Source organism: Hylaeus volcanicus, chromosome 2 (genome assembly GCF_026283585.1).
Source record: "Hylaeus volcanicus isolate JK05 chromosome 2, UHH_iyHylVolc1.0_haploid, whole genome shotgun sequence".
Lineage (NCBI taxonomy): Eukaryota > Metazoa > Arthropoda > Insecta > Hymenoptera > Colletidae > Hylaeus > Hylaeus volcanicus.
The window spans coordinates 11179299-11198865 of record NC_071977.1 but is presented as its reverse complement, the minus strand read 5'-3'; the positions used below and the strand labels follow the sequence as shown (position 1 = coordinate 11198865).

General features: G+C 41.0%; 1 protein-coding gene across 14 annotated transcripts in view; it reads left to right on the top strand.

The window, feature by feature from the left end:
* LOC128872498 (uncharacterized) overlaps nucleotides 1–19567 on the top strand; it is a 384301-nt gene that overhangs the window by 259305 nt on the left and 105429 nt on the right. For all 14 annotated transcript variants that reach the window (XR_008456204.1, XM_054115260.1, XM_054115258.1 and 11 more), the window contains exon 5: nucleotides 15921–16031. Coding sequence is in view for 13 of the 14 variants with exons in the window: in XM_054115260.1 (XP_053971235.1) it covers nucleotides 15921–16031 (111 nt within the window). In the remaining variant the exon portion in view is untranslated. The remainder of the gene's footprint in view (nucleotides 1–15920; nucleotides 16032–19567) is intronic.

Here is a 19567-nt window from a genome sequence, read left to right as displayed (position 1 = left end):
CCTACCCGATGCCTTTCTCCCCCGAGTCTCATCATTCAAGAAAGTCAATTCTCACCGAAACACCCCCGCAGTTTCCAAAGTATTTCCCCGCTTCTACTTGTTCTTTTGTTTTTCTAATATTTCCTATGTGCTCCTTCCCGCTGGCGATTTCTTAAAATTTTACTCGATAATAATAATATTTTTCGATTTGTAGCTCTTTGAAATATTTTTGTTTTCATTTTGAGATGAACTTCGGTCTCCGAAGTCTCTTGGTTTTATTAAATAGTGAAATATCAAATTTATTTCACATTGGTTATACAGTTAGTCCCATAAATTCATACCTTCTATGTCTATTAAAAGAATTTGTCTAAATTAAATGATAGGTATAATATTTTCAAATAAACGTTTCGTATGTGTTTATAATGAACAATTGATTTGGAAGCGTCAAGCCTATGATTTAATTTAAACAAATTCTTTCAGTAGACATACAGGATACGAATACTTACGGGATAGATTGTATATTCATTTAATGTAATAGAACGATAGTGATTGATTTAATTTATTTATTTTATATTACAATAATGATGGGTTTTGATGTTTCCACTCCTCTTATTAAATTCTTTTCATAATCTTGCAAAACTATTTAATCTTGAAATACATTTCACTTCTCATGTTTATCTCGCGTTTGTTTCCAACCGCCCCTCTGCATCGACGTGTGCATAGCACCACATCCTTCCACTTCATTCTTCTCCGTTCCCTTTGCTCCAGCTTCGCCCCTTTCTACCTTTCATCTTTCTTCTCAATTTCGGTAGCATTCTCCAGAGAATTCAATCCCCCGTACGACTCTTCGGAACTTCCCCGCAACTTCCTTATAAAGCGAAACGTCGTCTCGAAAGGGTTGATATATTCTACGCGATTTCATGCGAAAGCTATCATTCCTGGGCAAAGCGACGTCTCGATCATCCGGATTTTCCATTTTACCGAACGAACGATTAAATAACCGCGTGAAAGTATTTCTTTATTTTATCAAAATTAGTTCTGTTCTTTTGAATAACGAGGAAGCAAAGAGAAAAGAAGGAAATAGTATCAATATACGTCATGATAGTACAATAATTATGCCAAAATAGTTTATCACTCGGAGGAAATACATGCTATACTTCATAATTATTATTAGACTGCGGATGTTTATGTAAATTCGTGTGCATAAATGAAGAAGAAAAACTTTTATATTGACGTACGTTTTATATTTCAATTACCCAAATACACATTCCGAAATATCCCCAGAATGTCCGACACATTTATTCCTCGCAATCCAGCACCCAAAACACAAACACAAAATTTAATAAAAATTTCTGCAGTTCCACCCACCACGGTCGCAAAAGAAAAATGAAACGAACGGGTCCGTTCCATTTCGTCAAAGGCCGCATTTATTTCCATTCCATCAAAGAATGCCGCGTTTATTTCCCTTCCATCAAAGCGTGTCGCGTTCGTTCGAAACGAGGAACGCCGAGTATTTTTCGATCAATGTCTGTTCGCAACCGCGGATGATTTACATAGCGATAAACTAACGCCTTGGCGTGCCACAGAAAAACGGTTTTGATTTATCCGTGCACTTTCGCGAAGCACTGGACTTCTGCCAGACCGGAAGGTCCATCTCGGCGGAAATCACGGCCATAATTCAACGCCCAGCGCCGAGGAAAGCCTGGGGACCGTGAAAACACCCTCGAGTCGAGTGTCCTGCCAGCGGGATTTGCATAAAACGGGCCGCGGTTTTGCAAAATCAATTTGAACTTTTGCGGCTCCACCTTGCCCTCTCCTCTCCCATGCCCCTCAGACGCGTCCTCTTCCGGGCGTGTCTACTCGGCTTTAACTTTATTACGTCCGAGAACGTCTGTTTGCAGAGCCTGGTAATAGACTCCACGTGGAGAGGGGGTTTGGCGGCGAAAGGAAGTCACCGTTGAAATTTTATTCGTCTCTCACACCACTGCGGGGGCCCCCTTTTTCGAGGCTTCGACCTTCTGAATTCGCGTCTGGTCGCAGCCGAACCCTTTCCGGCGTAGTCCAGCTTGTAATTAACCCTTTCAGACCTGACTGTAACACGTGTACAGTTAGAAGAGAAGCTTCTTGGATGGAATTCAAATTTGCCGATCGGGTTTTGTGGAATAGGTTGCATAGGATTCGGGGTTGGCTGAAGTAGTGACTGAACTGTGGACGTCGGATGGGTAATAAAATGTGTTTTATTATTTACAGCTTTCTAAAATATTTGTTGCTTCGTAGCTTCTTTAAATATTTTTCAAATATTAAAGATGATTAAAGTTCTTTGTAACCATCATTGCCAAGTTTTCTGAATTTTTATTCGCAACCTCTGCTTTTCCATCTCAATGTACTTTTACCTTCCTGCTTACAAATATTTTACAAACAAATCTGAGGTATGGTGACACTGCATATTTTCGCCCTACCTTTCCCTTTCCCCTCCCTCTAAGGAAAACTATTTCCTCCTTGCTCGGATTCCAGCTCGCCCCATAGGTGGTCCTGCGTTCGTGTAGCAAGGAATCCCACATGAACGCGGCCAGGGTGTGTTATATTGCATTTTATTACCCCGCCGTATACCCGCCAGAAGTAATAGCGTGAAATTTATAGGTACGAACGTTATAGCGTTCCTCGCCGCGGTGTAACCTATATCGACACGTTGTTATCTTCACTTACTAGAGCCTCCAGATTTCATTTCAGTTATTTATGAAAGCCAGCTCTCGTCGGCTCTATTTCATTAGGAACGCGTTTACGACTACTCCGATTCTTGCATCTTGGACTTCCTTAATTCATACACCATAACCATTTACACGCGTGTTTGACACATGAACAAATATTAAATACGGATATTCATACTCTCAAATCTCCAGTTTTCTTACACTGTCATCAATTTTACTTCAAAATTATTACACATCAGTGAATTTGAGATATTTCAACAAAAACGTGGTTATTTTAGAGTGGTTATTATTTTTCCTTAATTTTCCTCCTTCATTTTTCTTACACTATCTTAAATTTTACTTCAAAATCATCAAAGTAAATTTAATTGAATTTAAAAAAATAACTTGCTTATTGTAGACTGCTTAATAATTTTCCTTACAACAAACATCAGTCTCTGCATTGTTCATTCATTTCACCAGAACCATAAAAATGTACAAATCCAAACAAAAACAAGAAGCCTGTAAAGAATTTTCAAAATTTCTTCTTGAAGCGATTTGCGAACTTCAGACACGAGTCACCGACTTCCGGTGGCTTTTGTGCGTGGCCTCGAACGCTTTTAAGCAGATGGAGATTTATGCCAGGTAGACGAATTCCGAGCGATCGCTGGCTAATGGAGACCACTCGTGGAAAAATCATGCATGGACGGATTCGTTCGTTGACCCCGTTGCATCCCGCTGACTCTTGGCCGCGTAACGGCTTTCGAAGATGGGGCCCCGGGTTTTAACGGAAAATCGAAGGAGCTCGTCGTGAATGGTGCTTGAAATTCCGTTGCCCTCCACTTGCCATGAATTCCGTTGAATTTCGCGGTTGGAATCGATCTGACCTCCCATCGCCGACCTTCGATTATACCGAAATCGAATTTCGTGTAATTCGAAAGTTCGAGTGGAAAGTTTCCGTGGAGTCCTTTAGGTATTGTCAGTATTTCCATGGATTGGGTATCTTGGAACGGAGCTGAATTGAAATTTCTGCAGTTCGACGATATTTGGGGAATTTATAATATATTTTTCGCACAATTCACTTTAAGGTCAAGCTTTTTATGAAACTTCTAGTTGAACGTCTGGTAAAAATTTTAGTTGAGCTTCAAGTTCAGCTTTAGTTCAATCTTTTAATTTAATTTAGTATTTCCTTATATCCTTATTATTTTCTACTCTGTTATTTCCTTACTTACTATTTCCTTGTATCCTTATTATTCTCTACTTTGTAAGAAACGAACCCAACTTTCGCACGTGAAAATCCCTGCATGTATTAGACAGGTCACGATACACAATTCAGTTTGACTGCAAGGGGTTAACTTGGTAACCAGCTGGAAACGAAGGAACAGGGGGCAGATTTCAGGAAACGCGTCGACAGTTTGGTAAGTCTGCGGAGTCTCGTGAAATCCGTGCGTACTTTGTAGCAGGACGCAAGAGGAGAGTACGTTTTCTAGCTCGACGACCAATATACAAGGGCGGCTTGTACATATTTCCTGCATAATTTCCCACCCGTTCCCGCGTCCTCGGCATGCGAAGCTCGCGGAAGCCTTTGAGATATCCGTGGAACTTAATACGCCATGCGAGAGCTTAACTCGTCGACACCCTCGCGGCTGCGAACTGCGCTTTTCGGATCGGGTATTCTCGAGGTTGCCGCGAATCTTCGTTTTTAGATCGGGAATCAACGCATCCTTTTTTTAATTACATCTGGAAAGGATTTAACCCTTTGCTTGTCTATGTCGAGCGAGACTCGAGAAAGCTGTACCGAAATCAGAAAATTTGGACTGCTAAGGGTTAATAAAGTAGAAGTAAGAATCGAAATACAGAAAAATAAGATAAATTAACACTAAACAGCATCCTCTACAAGCTGATATTTTTTCAAAATTGATTTCTCCGAGCCCATCTTTTGTCAAAGAGTTAATATTTATTTATTCTCTTATAAAGAAAATCAAATCGTAAATTTGCATAGGCTGCAACTCATTTGTTAGCTACAAATGTAAAAAGCATGTTTACTCAAGGACTCACCCTGAAAACTAACCCTACACGTACCTAAAAGTATCCTTGAAGACATACTCATAAATTCAGCCGACAATAGCAATCTAAAAAAATAATAAATTTATAAGAGTTAAAATAATGGTGGAATATATAAAAGAGGTAGAACAATAAATATAATAATAATAATAAAGCGTGAAGTTCGTCGTCTCAGCGGGCTCTCAGCACACGAAACAAGGAAGCGTTCGAACGGGAATATAACGAGCGAGAGGCCTTTGAAGTACATTGTTTTCCACCTGATTTGTCTCAATCCCCCGTCCCCCCTGCGTTTTCACCTAATTATCGGGCCGAAAAGCTCAGCTGGACGTGACAACATCTAAAGCCCCGTTTCTTCCGCCGTGTATACACGAGGAGGCAACGAAATAGGCGCGCCCCTCCCTTTTGTGAGATTTTCGATAGCCCTAAAAGCGAGGTCTCGTTACGCGAAGGGACGGGAACGCTAATCAGGATCAAAGTTACGGCCGCGTGGAAAACGGCAAAGAGGATTTCGGTAATGGCAGCTTGGATAGGCGCTGGACAACGATACGGGCTTTCTTTTCATGCGTGACCATCGTTAAATTGGCTAATCTGTGAATTCGGGACTCCATTCGCAATTTGTTGCTTAGGGTCGATGGGGGAGGTGCGAGTGAAAGGATGCTGGTATGGATGGTGTAGCAACTAAAAATGCAAGTAGGTAGAGCTTGCAGTTGATCTGGAATTTTAATTGTGGATGGTCCAGAGTAGGAAGAATATTGTCAGTTTTTCTTTTTTGCTTCTGTAATTATCAAAGACAGTTAAAACAAATGTGTTGCAGTTGGTTTCGTCAAAAAATTTATTCCACAACGAAATATTCCAAATAACGGAAGGCCTGGAGATTAAAAATTCGTGTCGACGGAGAGTGGAACGTTTAGCGACAATGTAGGCCACGTAGACACATTCGAAACCAATCCGGAAGTTGTTCGAGCGGAGTGACACGGGCGGGCACGTGTTGCATTTCGGTCGAAACGAGCTCAGTCTTGCAAATAGTTTACATGCAAACGACCTGGGCGTGTTCGTGCGTCTAGAGCACGTGTACATTTTCGGGACGCCTCGGCGAAGTTCGCGCATTTCGAGTAAATTTGGAACAGACGTCGACGGCAGTTGGCGAACGTTTGCTATTTCAATTATTGCTCGATATTTCCTGACCAGATCCTCTTCAGCGTTCAAGCAACAACACTTCCATCGCATGTTTGTACGCATAAGCGCTGGAAAGTAAAAACAAATATAATAATAAATACGACCATTTGTACTACCGTTCAAAAGTATATGAACACTTTCTTAATTTTACTAACTAAACAAAAAAGTTAATCGATCATTAATGAAATTCATTAAATTTTATATCATAAGCAAAATATATTTGACTAATGATTCATTAAATATCTCCCTAATAATAATAATAGTAACTAATTACATCTTTTTTTTCATCTAACAGCGTTTACATGTCTTGGCATCGTGGATATTAATTTTTGTATCCTTTATGTCGATATTTAATATTTACCCATTCCGTTGGTAGTAATTCCCTTAAAACTAGATTATTAAAATAATTAAAAAACATTGAACCAGGTAAGCTGCAGTTCCAAATGCAAGAAATTTAATTAAACACGTTGCCAAACAAATTAACGACGTAAATAAATTGGAAACATAATCATTAATCAGCATGGAACTAAATAATATTCTGATATACCACGAATGACCGAAAGCTCGCAACGCGTGTTATTAAAAATTAGTCATGGACGGTAGCATGTATCCAGAGCGCCGGTTAATTATCAATGCAACGCAAGCCAACCCGTTCTTCCGGTTTACGCTAAACAACGGCCACAATGTCGCATTGTTCTACAGGATACGATTGTGCACACCGATGGCTGCGAAGCGATTCGCATTCGAATCGACATTCCATTCGCGCGATGGAACGATACCGTAATTGAAATAATTGAGTTTGTTCAGCGATACCGATAATTAATATTAAAATAGCAGTCGAGGTGATCAACGGCGCGATTATGGTCGTAACAAGGTTAAGGGAAGTCGATCGTTGCAATGTTAGGGAGGTATCGGTTCTCGCATCGGTTATTTTACGTGTTAATATAGAGATAGTGCTTCGACATTTAACGTGCGAAGGGTTTTGAATAATAAAAGGAGCGTGCACTTCCGCCCTTCGTATCGACATCATATTTTACGTTCAATGAGAAACTAGCTCGAGTTGTGACATTTTATGGTGTCAATTCCTACGTGAAAGTCTATTATTACTGGGACAATCCCTTCGTGTTTAATATATTAATTTGAAAGAAAGTTAGCACTTCTATTAATCTCATACATTACATTGAATTAAACTTTACTTAAATAGAATGAAATGTTTATAGAAGCAAGTGATATCAGCCCATTATTGTAGATACATCACTAATTCTGTAGTTTTATTTTATTTTATTTTACATTTTTAAAATATCGTAAAGTAATACAATTATTTCTTAGATACTTTATGCTCATGGATGAATTAACACCAAACTAGATAGTAAGTGCCTCCACTTACTATTAAACATTTCTATAAAAATAAAAAAAAAATATATAATATACAACTCTTGTAGTGTCATTTCAAGAAACTATACAGGGATTAGTTAATCGTGTTCCCCAATGACTAAGACTATCGACCACGCAAAAATTCCTGTTCTCAGGTAAAACGAAACAAAGTAATTAATAGGTGCAAAACGCGTTGACTGCCGGGCAACATCTATTAAATAATTAATTACCCGATTCATAACGAGAAAATCCAATACTCTGTCTCGCGCGTATTTATTGCGATCACCGACTAGCCGGGCCGTTACTTCGCCTCAATTTATGTCCTTAAACCTGTATTACACAAGCGCATAAAATAAGTCCTGTAAGCGCGGAATGATCTATCCTTGGCTACGCTTTCCTCCTTCGCCCGAAGTCTGCTCGCTGTAATTCGCTTACAGGTTTCCCTCGCGCGGAAGGAACAAACGAAAGAAACGAAACGAGAGTTCGAGGCAACGAATCGTTGTTATAAATATCGTTCCAAGGAGTATCAAAGGAGGGGAGGGAGGGATAAACGCACAGAGCACGGGCGAGTCCAGGTTCGCCAGTTTGTCTTGCGTTTTCTGTTGGTACGACCAGGGAAATATTCCGCGAATGTAGCGGTAAATTATAGCAACGCGTCAACCTGGCAATAATAAATCGCCACGGTGCGTGAGCATTTAAAGACTGCACTCCAAGCATTAAAAGACGACGCAGAAACTCTGGACGCCCGTGCGATCGGCATTCCGGATACATCGCGCCGCTTTGATACCATAATCGCTGTAATTGCGGTCGTCCTGCTCGAATCGCTATCGCGGAAGGTGGGGAGGTAGGACTTTCCGTGCTCGCATGCGTAATATTATAATTACTCGGCCATTAATCGGGCTGAATTATTTGATCTGCGATGAGATTGCCGAGGGTTAATTGAAATCCGGTACACGATCTCGCCAGCGCGAGGCTTCCTGCGCCTGGTAAGCAAATTTCAATGCTTGTTTTGGGGAGGAAAGAATTGAGATCGAGAGATATTGTGGCTTGAAAGAGTCATTTTTATTTCTTTGGGACACTCTTAGTCTTTGTTTCTTAACCGTTTGCGATCGAATGTGGAATGAGAAATCAGAAAATTCGGAGTGCGAAGGGTTAAAAGTGGTAATATTATAAAATGAATCCTTCCTTAAACTGTACGCCTTGTGCACAAGCAATTTTTCACCAAATTCGCAAAGAGATACCTTTCTAATCATGCATCGACCATTGGAAAGACTTGTGGTATTCAGAAAATTGGTAAAAAAGTGGAACCTTATCTCAAGATCAATTCCTCATACTAATTCGAATCGAAAAGTCTTTTTTTATTTTGCATGCAGAGGTTTCGTTATTGAAATACAAGCAATGTTTGTACGCGCACGGACGTTAGTGACGTGCTTCTCGCGTAAGCGCGTACATAGTCACGTGTTCTCAAATGTATGCGCGCGCATAAGCACGTGCTGCACGATCAGCTGGCTGGGATTTAAACGGCGGCGATCGCTGGGAGTCGCATCAATGAATTTTAAATGCTCACATGTAAGTAGTGGAGCTTCCGATTGGAAAACAGTAAAGGACTTTTGGAATTCTTTTTAAATGAAGAATCGGTCCTGATTAAAAATTCCACATTTCTGTCATTACTCTACACACTGATTTCAATTATTTAAATGCATATTTCATATCATGGAGCACTGTAGAATCCCAAATTATTTTTATTATATGGGATAATTGTTCTATTTCGTGATATATTCGTTCTTTGCAAATATTATATTTTGATATTATTTACAATTAATAGAAACTCAGTATTCTGAACAAACGCAACAAACATTTACATTTCAAATAGCTTACATTTATTCCAGTCTACTCCTCTCACGGACTCGCTAAATATTCAAAATCCATTAAAAAATGAGCACGTGTAGTCGCTTCAGTGACGTCCCGAGAGCAAGCACCTTGTCGAGTAAAAGCCACCTCGTTCGTCGCCCTCGATGCGATTATTTCGATTTCTAACGCTTTTCCCACAGTTCAAAGGCGAGCCTGAGACGAGAAGAGCCTTTTCGCGTTCTTGATCGTTCGATTTTCATTACCTGTACCTGGGGGGTATAAAACGAGGTTCGCGTGAACGGGATGGGTGGCTTTCCTCGTCGCTTTGGGGCGTCGAACATGAAAGGCGCGAGCGTTTGGCCCCCGTTTCCACGCGGAAATTAAAAACACATGTCGCCGACGCGAATGTCCCTTTGATTTCGTACCTTCGTGCCTGGAATCTGACGGTGAGTCGATTCGCTGACTCATAATTCATCGGGAAACGCTAGAATTAATGGCGACGCACGTTTTAACCGTGAATGTGATTTGTGGATCGCGTAATCTCGCGATATCTCGCCAAAAGAGGATTATTTTATTAGAACGCAAACCGTACCGTGACGAACGGAATTGTATTATCAACGTACGCTTGAATTATTGGAACGTTTTTAAAAAATTCAGCTCCTCTAACAGTGGAGAAATGAAATACAAGTTTAATAAAAAAATAATTGTCTTATGTATAATGCCTTTTCAAGTATTTTGCTAAACACGTTTTGGTCATTCACGTGTATATTTGCTTACTGGAAATCTATGAGATTGTTCAGTTAGAATATGATAAAGAAATTATGTGTATATATGAGAAGTATGAAGAAAAGGGGAATTTTTAAGTTTCCGAGTTGAAGAATAGTGACTAGAAGCATAAAGACCAACCCTGGAAAAATTAAAATAACTGAATTTAACCCATACCATAAATCCCAGAGACATGTGCAAACCCCCATTAATTATCTCAAGTCCAATTAAATCCGTCGCTAATTACCAAGCAGTAGACACGACGACAAATAAGACCATTTAAAAATAAAAACAAAAATTATTTACATCGCTGAAATGGATCGATTTTCAATACTTTGAAAAACTTACCCCCAGGAAAATGACCCGAAGTGACTGTGAATGTTAATTATCAGAATCTCAGCCGTAGTGCATGAGAAAAAAACGCGCTAGAGCTAGTAGTCCGTTAGTTTCGCCGCGCACCATCTGGCACACGTTAATTAATCAATGGAAGCGAGGCTCGCAAGTACAAACTGTAAGAAGATTACAGAAAGCGATTCCGAAACCCCGCCCAGTTATGCGTTTCGTCATGAAACTCTGTTTCGCGAGTTCGCTTAATCTTGCAGGCGTTTCGCGCATCGTGTATAAATGATTCGTAAATCCTCCGAGTTCATTAAGATTTATGGTAACGCGTTTTGAAGGAAGATGCGCGAAGATGTATCCGTGCACACGCGAGGTAGGACCAGGAAGAGACGAGCAGGAGGGTGGAGGCCTTAGCCCGAGGCGGTCGCATTTAGAGACGCGAATGCTTCACACGTATTTCGACACCAAAGAGCCGTTGTCGTCTTTTGGGGTAAGTCGCTTTGGAGTAAGTGGCTGGCGCGCTGCAAAGGACACCCCTTGCCTTTGCCCACGACCTCTTGCGTATGCAAAGCGATCATATTTCGCGTTGAAAGTCTATTAAATCTCCTCGTCCGTCGCTATCAAGCCAAGATTTGGAAGTCGCTTCCAGAGGGATACATTTACAACGGACTTCGAACTTTTCAATTTTTATTTTCGAAACTAAGCATCCTAAGAATAAACTGTAAATATAACAAAGTTCCGTCTTGTCATCCCCTATAAGGTGATATTTTTTTTAAATTCACATCTTTACGCCTCAATCCTACGTTTAACAAAATGCTTTATAGCACCACTGTGGTCGTAATCTCTTAGATCCAAGGACCTCTGGACATTGACGTCCCTTTCCCAACAGTGTCCAACCCTTGGGAACGTTGATTCCAATGACCATCTCTCTCGTCGTTACACCCAGCATCCAAAACATTCTCTTCTCTCTTATTTCTCACTCGTAAACTTCGATACAACGCAACCTACTAAACATATGACCTTCTACTAGATCTTGGAGCGCATTTAATGTATCCTCCGGCACGATTTAATCTCTTCTCGCTTGAATCAAATAAATTCATCCCCAGCCGAGATTAACAATCCCCGAGGAGGTTCTGACCAGGGCAGGAGCATGCAGCGGCGAGATGATCGTAGATACGAGGTTTTCTCCGGGGCATAAGAAAATCGGCTCGAGCTGTCGTCCCGTAAACGTTCCCTGGATCGAGTTAACCGTCTGATTACTCGAGGGCGACGCGGACGGGACCTTACCCTTGTCCTCGTTCGCCTCCCTACGCTGGAAAATGGGCGTTTGCAATTTAACGGAATCTCTGCATATAGAGTGGGCTCATCGCGGCGGTTCTGTACTTTAAATGACGTCCCGGAAGTCCCCGTACTAATTCTATGGGTCTTCGAATGGATCCCCGTGCACGGTGACGCCCCTTTCGTCCATTCTGAGGGGCGCACAAGACAAGGGCTAGTTATACAGGGGCAGCTTGTTATAATTGCGCATGTCCGCCTCTCCGGACGCACAACACGCAACCAGACGCTCTTCCTGCACGTGGGATTCCGTGGAAACCCTCTTCCGTTAATCCTCTATGGACCGAGTTTGTTTGTTTTTTCTTAGACAACTTGCGAGCCATTTTGTATATTATTACACGACATAATTGCATATAATCCGTGTCTAGATATCAGAGACATTATATAATTAAGATGTATACGTTATCTTATAGAAGAAGGAATAAAATTATTAACTAAAATGTCGATGTATTGTGACCTGAAGGTTACACAGGCTCATAGAGAGTTAATTATTTTAGGGACACATGCATTGAGGACAGGTTGAATTAATTTTGTATTGCTTGAAAGCTAGGAAGGACTCATTGAAAGAGTTTAGAATGGGATAGAGTTAAAGAAAGAGAGGGAACATAAAGAGCTGGTTTTGAAAGAGAGGAGAGAGGAAATAGAGAAGAGGTCCTGGAGAAGCATTGATTTGAATCTAAGTGGATTTAGATTTAATAATAACGTTAGGTGGATTTCTTGTTGGTTTTCCTTTTTATTGGTATTAGGGTTATTGGATGAAATCGAATTCTATAGGGAAGAGTGTACCTTAGGAGTGCACTATCGAATTCCTGGGTTCCGAGGTTATCACAATTGAATTCCGAGCTAACATGTTTTATTTCTGTAAGGTTGTGTCTAGACTTTAGGGATCGCACATGTTTAGTATTATTTGTATTAAACACCAGCCATTTTAAAATCTCTGTATTCGTGTAATTAATGTATTAATTAATACTTAATTCGTGATTCTGAAATTATGTTGAATGGGTTGTTTTGAAGAAAACCTTGAAGGTTCGCTGAAAGAAAGTACGCAGACTCGTGGCGGCCTCGTGAAAATTACGACGAGGGGGTCGTAGCCTTAAATCTTTTCCTGTTTGTTCCGACTTGACTGGTTCATAATTATTCACAGCGCAGACCGCGCCATTAATCCAAGGAAAACCAATACTTTCCCCCGATAATGTCAGCCATGGTCATTCCGGAAACCCTTTAATACAGATTTACAAGTTTGCGAAAGCGGCCAGGGAAACCCTTGCATCTTTATACTGGGTGTCTTGCGAATTAATCTTAAGGGGAAGTAAAAATCCTTTCGGATTACCGTACTCGCAAATTTTTCTTGAATATTTCTGTGTCTTTTTGCAATTAAGTTTATCTTGTTCATTCGCTACACTTGCACCAAACTACTCACTCATGCAATCTTTTAATTCCAAACAAGATTTCTATCAAAATAATATATCTACTTTGCAATTCGAATTTAATTTTCGAACTTCTATTTTAAATTTCATTATATTTGTAATGGAATATCCTGATATGCATTAAAAATAAAAATATTCAGCGCACCTAAAGAAGAACGTAAAAATTAATTAACTTCACCAATTCGCACCTGGCAACTAAATTTTATCAAAATTCTTCTTTGAATTTATGCTCGGAACGTCCGGTCAGTTCGCGTGACATTAACAGGCGGCACACCCGGTATAATTTTATTCGCTCGCGACAAACAATGGCCAGGCGTACTCGTGGATCGGCGTGGAGTACTAAAACGTGGACTCGCCGAGGGGTTAGAAAGGGTGAATTGCAGCTACGTGCCCCCGCATACGAATCATCCCCCGCGCGACGTGGAAGCGTCGCTGGGCGCCTCGAGGACCCCTGAAACCGTCGGCATCGCCTCGAATCTAATGGATTGCACCGATACTTATGGTCAAATCGCGACCAACCGCCCTGGGAGACCGGCACTCATTACCATTCCGTTCGAACGGCCGCGATGAGCGCTTTTGATAACCAGAAATACCTTGGCGAAGACGCGAATTGGTAGAAGCTATCGCGGGAGAAACAGAAATTGCCATTCCAAGGCTTCCTTGGGAATTCCCAGCTGGTTTGCATATGAATGCATACTTTTTGGGGTGAGATAGTAGCGGAGGTATTAAATGTCTTTCAGTATTGATATCAAAGTTATTGTCGAGATTTGTTAATTAATTCTGGTAAAGACTATAGTTCTTGAATACTAGGTGAAGTGGGCTAGAATTACACTATGCAGGAAACATTGCTAATATCTCGTACATTATTCGAACAAATTATATGTAAAAATTCATGTGGGTCATTAGTACACTGCCAAGCACAAATAGTTTCATTATAATCCTTCGTATAGTTTCCTTAACACGTTGATTGCGAAGGACGCACAGTGTGCGTTCTGTAATTCTCGCCACAGCGGCGGCGGACGCACGGTGTGCGTTTCATCCTTTCTTCCTTTTAGGACGCTTCACACCCTTGAATTTTCGATGTTTCGACTTGAAACTTGCTATATGGGCTCATCATTAGTCCGTCTGTTTACCTTCTCGGCCGTTTCAATCTTGGAAAAGAAAATGTGTGTTTTCCGCCGTCTTGCTTCTCAACCTCTATTGTTGCTACCCGCCGTTCCTTCCGCCGCCTGGTAGCAACCACGAATTCGAACGTCGCAGTCAACGTGTTAAACAAAATCCCGAAGATGGTTCATCGTTCACTGTATAAAACCACCCCTTAAATTATGAATACACAGTATCCCATAAATAGGAACATTTTCCAACTTTTATCGCAAATAAAAATTAAGTTCTATCTACTAATGGTTCGATGCTAACAAGCCAAGTGTCGCTGAAAATTGTTACCGTTTGTTCTACAGTCGTCTCCACAAGCATTCGGTTTACCGAAACAGCAACGCGAGCTGCAATAGAACGAACCAACCACAGTTTCCTTTCCCCAAAATGTTCGAGCGTTGCGGAAACATTTAACGAGTGTGGCGTCGCAGTTCTTCGTTCGAAACCAACTGGGCACGAGTGGTATTTTCTCGGTTTCGGAAATCCGAATCGCCCATCTGAGTTCGCGTAATCTCTAAGTACACGTGCAGCGGCGTGATCTCTCGAGGAACTTTAAGCCCCTGTTAAGGCAGCTTAAAACTCGAGCAACAGGAATTACAGAGGGGAGGAATATCCTGGTGAAAGTTACAGGGAAAGTTTTGAGTTGCGTTGCGTTCGCGGGTGGGAAAGTTAATTGAGAAACGGTCGACAGTAAGCTTTCGATCTATGCGTGATTCGGAATCGAACCGCAGTCCGACCAGGTCGTCGAGATTACTACGCTGGAGCTTGAGGAGCTCGAGCTTGGGCGGAGCTTATCGTCGAACGAGTGCTTTCCGATACCTAGTAGGTCCAGATACAGTCAGTCTCATAAATATTCGTACTCTCTATTGAAGAAAATTATACGAATTAAATGATGGATTTGATGTTTCTAAATAAATATTTCATTATAATTATGTATATAAATTTATTTCGAAACATTAAACCTACAATTTAATTTAGACAAATTTATTCAATAGACATTAAGGGTGTGAATATTTATGGGATTGACTGTAGGTTCCATTGACGCGTGTTTAATTTTTTGGAGTAAAAGAAACGCAAGGTTAATTGGTGCGTTGGATAAGATGAATTTTTAGACAAGCCTGACGGTTTTAATGGGGAAAGTTTATCTCGAAAACAATTTTGTTGTGTAAGCTCTGTATATGGAGTGAAATGACCTCATCAAACTTTAGAGATCAGCTTTGTCCATTTCCCCTTATCCACCAGCATCGTCCAAATGTCTCTCTTAATCGTTTTGATAAATCGGTTTCGTGGTAGCCGTAACAATGCACGGAAACCGAGCTGGCAGTAGTTTCTGGCCGAAATCCACTAATCCGGCCGCAGAGAACATTCCTTCGAGAAGCAGGAGAAGCAATTACCGATGGGGCCATGAGCCACTCGACTTCGACGTGTATACATTCAATAACCAATTCCATAACAGAAAATGTTCCTGTCTGTTCATTCTCAATCTTCATTCGTAATATGATAGAAATTTTAAAAAATCACAAATATTCATTATATAAATAGCTATGAAAAGGACAATCTCGAAAAGGTTCATCAATAGTCTTCTTATCTAGTCAGAATATTTTTCCTATAGGAGGAATATTTTTCCTGGACGAGATGTCTCGTAGTTCACATTGATTGCATTAGTGATATCTGATAGGTTGATGGAATAATTGAAGTATCTTCCTGATATTATTAAATTAAATTAGATGACATATTAGAACATTAGCTAACAGAGAATATTTTGTTGTTTCAGGAGAGTCTGGAGGAACGAGTGCAAGAATTGGAGCAGGCATTGCAAGCGGAACGGATCGCTGCGCAACGCGATCGAGCGACGATCACGAAACTGCAACGACAAATCAACAAGGTGAGTTTCGCTCTCCATGAATTTTTATTTCATTCCGCGAAAAGTATAAGAAGAATTCGCAGCTCTTTTCCTGCCCTTATCATTTGATAAATTAAGATAGAAATGTGCAATATTCTCAGAAATAACCTAACGTGACCATAGAAGTCCAAACCTAATTGCAATAATCGTAACACAACCGCAATTGCGCGCTACACTCGCAGAATGGCTTGGAAAATGGCATTCGTTGCCGGTCGAATGAAATTAATCAGAGTGAAACCGAGTTAAGACGCAATTAACGCGGCCAGTAATGACCGGACGATGCATGCTTGGCGGTGGGGGATTAATTACAGTTCCGTAATGGAATTACCGTAGCACAAAGCGGCGCAACATCAAAGACGGAGAAAAATGTAGCCGTTTGCTGAGTATACGGCTGTTGCATTTGACACGCCGTCTCGCGGGCTCGTATCAGATAACAGGATCCCTCCAGTAAACCCGAAGCAATGGGCTGCGCGCGTTCGCCTAACCGTAATCACGGTTCTCTCCTTTCCCGTGATTTATTCAGTGTTATGTCATTTCGGCCCACGATGCGCCTACCAGCGACTGTAATCGCTTTCGTCTGGGTTATCCAGACTGGTCTCGCGGAATCCGCTGAATTATCTCGCGCGAGATACGCGAGATTCTGACTGAAATTTCAACCGTCTCGGATTGGCCACTTTAACGATTAGTGGGGGACGTTTGAGGTAAAATTGGTAAGGTTCGTGGTGGTTGCAATTAAATATTTATTCTTTTAGGAAAACAAATTTAAGAAAGTGGGGGTGATTTAGAGGCATTTTATAATATATCAACATCCTCGCTTCATTTCAACGAAATGCTTTCTTTATACACTCTGAGTACACTTTCCGGTAGCATACCACAATTACAGAAGATCCTCAACCTAATTACCACCCTAATTAAAAATACATCTCCATTTAAAACACCAATAAAATTAAAAATCCCGAGACAAATTCCCTAGACATATTCCCCTCCACCTGAATGTTCACCCACGAAGAAAACGGCGAGACCAGGTCTTAGGCGAGCGCATAAATTCGCAGCCAGCGGCAGGATATCCCGAATAATCCCGTTTATTCCATTTTAATCTGTTTCGGTGGGCGCAGCAGGGGTAGATTCGAAATTGTGGGCGAGAATCGCGCGCCACGGGAGAACAATGATCTACGACAGGGCCCGTTGTTGGCCTCTGCATCTGACGTAGAGATCCACGCCTTTCCCGCCGTCCTCCATTTGCCAGCCTATAAAGCATCGCGACAAAAACAAGCCTTGGCAAAGAGTGGAAAAAGCGGAAAATACACCGCGGGTGTAATCTCGCGTTGATTTATGCGCCATTTGTACGCCACCGCTGAGACCGATACTGGCGATTCGCGGAGCGTTAAAATTATTTATTCCCTATCGATGCAACCCGCGATGAATCGAGCTTGAGCGACTCCGCGAGATTGATTGCCGCGAGTTCCAATTGAAAACGCCGCGAGATGGATTGCCGAGTGTGGAGAGAATAGCTTTCATAGAGGAGCTATTTAGTCCAAGGGTAAGGTGTATTTTTTTCGGGGGTAGTTTTTGATATGATGAATTATTGGCCACTACCAGGCTGGGGTTGTTGAATTTAATTTGAATTGTGGCGTGGGTGTTTTAGATTCCAGGCGCAAGTTTGTTCCTCCGTTCTGTAGTTTTTGAGCAGGAATTCGAACCCTAACCCGTACCGGGTTCCGGTACTTCGTATTATCAAATAACCCATCTAACCAGGTAACACAAGACATCTGTAACCCGAGTAACCCGGTTAACCCGGTTGTATGCGCGTTATAATAATACAGTAAAAACCATAGTTATTACCATGGTTCTAAACGGTAATCAATTTTATTTCAATATTGTCTGTTTTCTACTCTACTGTCCATCCGCGAGAAGAAGGTCGTGCAAGTGCTTACATTTACTTGTATTTACTACTCGTTTACTGTACTTGTGTAGCAGAACGGGAACGTAAACACTTGCCCAGCCCTTTTCTTGCGGACGAATAGTACATGTATTGGCATAAACAGTCGCTTGAAGGAATCCCTATTTTGACCGGACATGTTATGAGTTTTGTGGGAACCCCAACACTAACAACTGTGACAACCGAGCGAATGATAAACATTCGGCAGTCTTGCCTTAGAACGTGTAGTGAACGTGTGTGTCCTACATTCATTATATACTCGTACATTTTAAACAATCTAGTTTCATTTGATTTGATTATTGCTTGTAAGTTCACATATCTTTGACTTGTCTGGATATCTAGGATGTCTAGGATGTCTTCTTCTACTAGTAACCCACTCCGAGCAGGTTAACCAGCTCGTCCTACAATTCAAGAACCGTTCTTTCGTGGTTAGTATGGGTTACAGTAACCTCCCCTTCATTAACCGGGTTTGGGTTAGGGTTCAGCAGCGGTTCGAATCCTTGTTTTTGAATATGTTAGCTAGCGTCAAGCGAGCCTGTTAAATTTAATTTAAATCGGGGTTTGTGTATTTTAGATTCCAAAAGTGAATGTACTCCTTCTTTATCCGATAATTTTTGAGTACGTTGAATTATTGGCGTCAGAGAGGTTCATCTATTCAATTTAATTGTAATCGTGGCGTGTTTCTTTTCGATTATAGTATGTACATTGCAGTATCCACAAGTCGAAGCAATATTTGAAAGGGTTGCTATTATGCTACATCTTTCTAAAGCGAAAACTCTGGAAGTTTAAAGGAAGTAGGTGGAACGCAGAGCTCGATCGAGAGTTCCTCGGGTCACGAACACCGACACAATTTTCGGTGGCACGCGAGGGTACCACTTTTGCAGATCGGATCTACCGAATTTCCATCCAAATTGGAAATCAGCGCGAGAATTAGAGAAATTCGTTTCTTATCTCGGCACGCGGAATATAGTCGTGGCTAGACTTCGTCGTTTCCCTCCCAACAATTTCTATTTAAGCCGCGATACTCCCTCTGGAATAGGTAAAATTTCAATCTCTCGGATTAAAATTAGAAATTTTCGTGCTGAGCTAGACTGACATTGGAATTCGTACGATATACCTCCCTCGGTGAAGTTTCTAACGAGAATCTGTCTGTCAGTGTATTAAATCATACCGAAACGAAGTAAAAGACTTGATTCTGAAAATTATTTCAACCCTGAAGTGGAAGTTTCTTTAGATAAAAATTGTAATAAAAATCACTCTTGTTAGTTGAGTCATTTACTATTTTAAGTATTGTAAATATTGATTTGTGTACTGTGCGCTAAGAAAACACAGGAAACTGTTATCCGACAACTTAGATAATCTAAAGAACAAAGTAACATTATTCTTGCAACATAACCTAATAAAATAAACTGGTGAACTCTACTATAAATGCATAAAATGCATATAAATCAAATTCTCTTTTAATCGCAGTATATAATCTGTTTTTAAACGTCTGAAGTCTGCACATTCCTTTTCCATAAGGAAAGTCTGACTCAATAGACACCAGCCTCAGGGTAAAAAGAAATGTTGCTTCACCGAG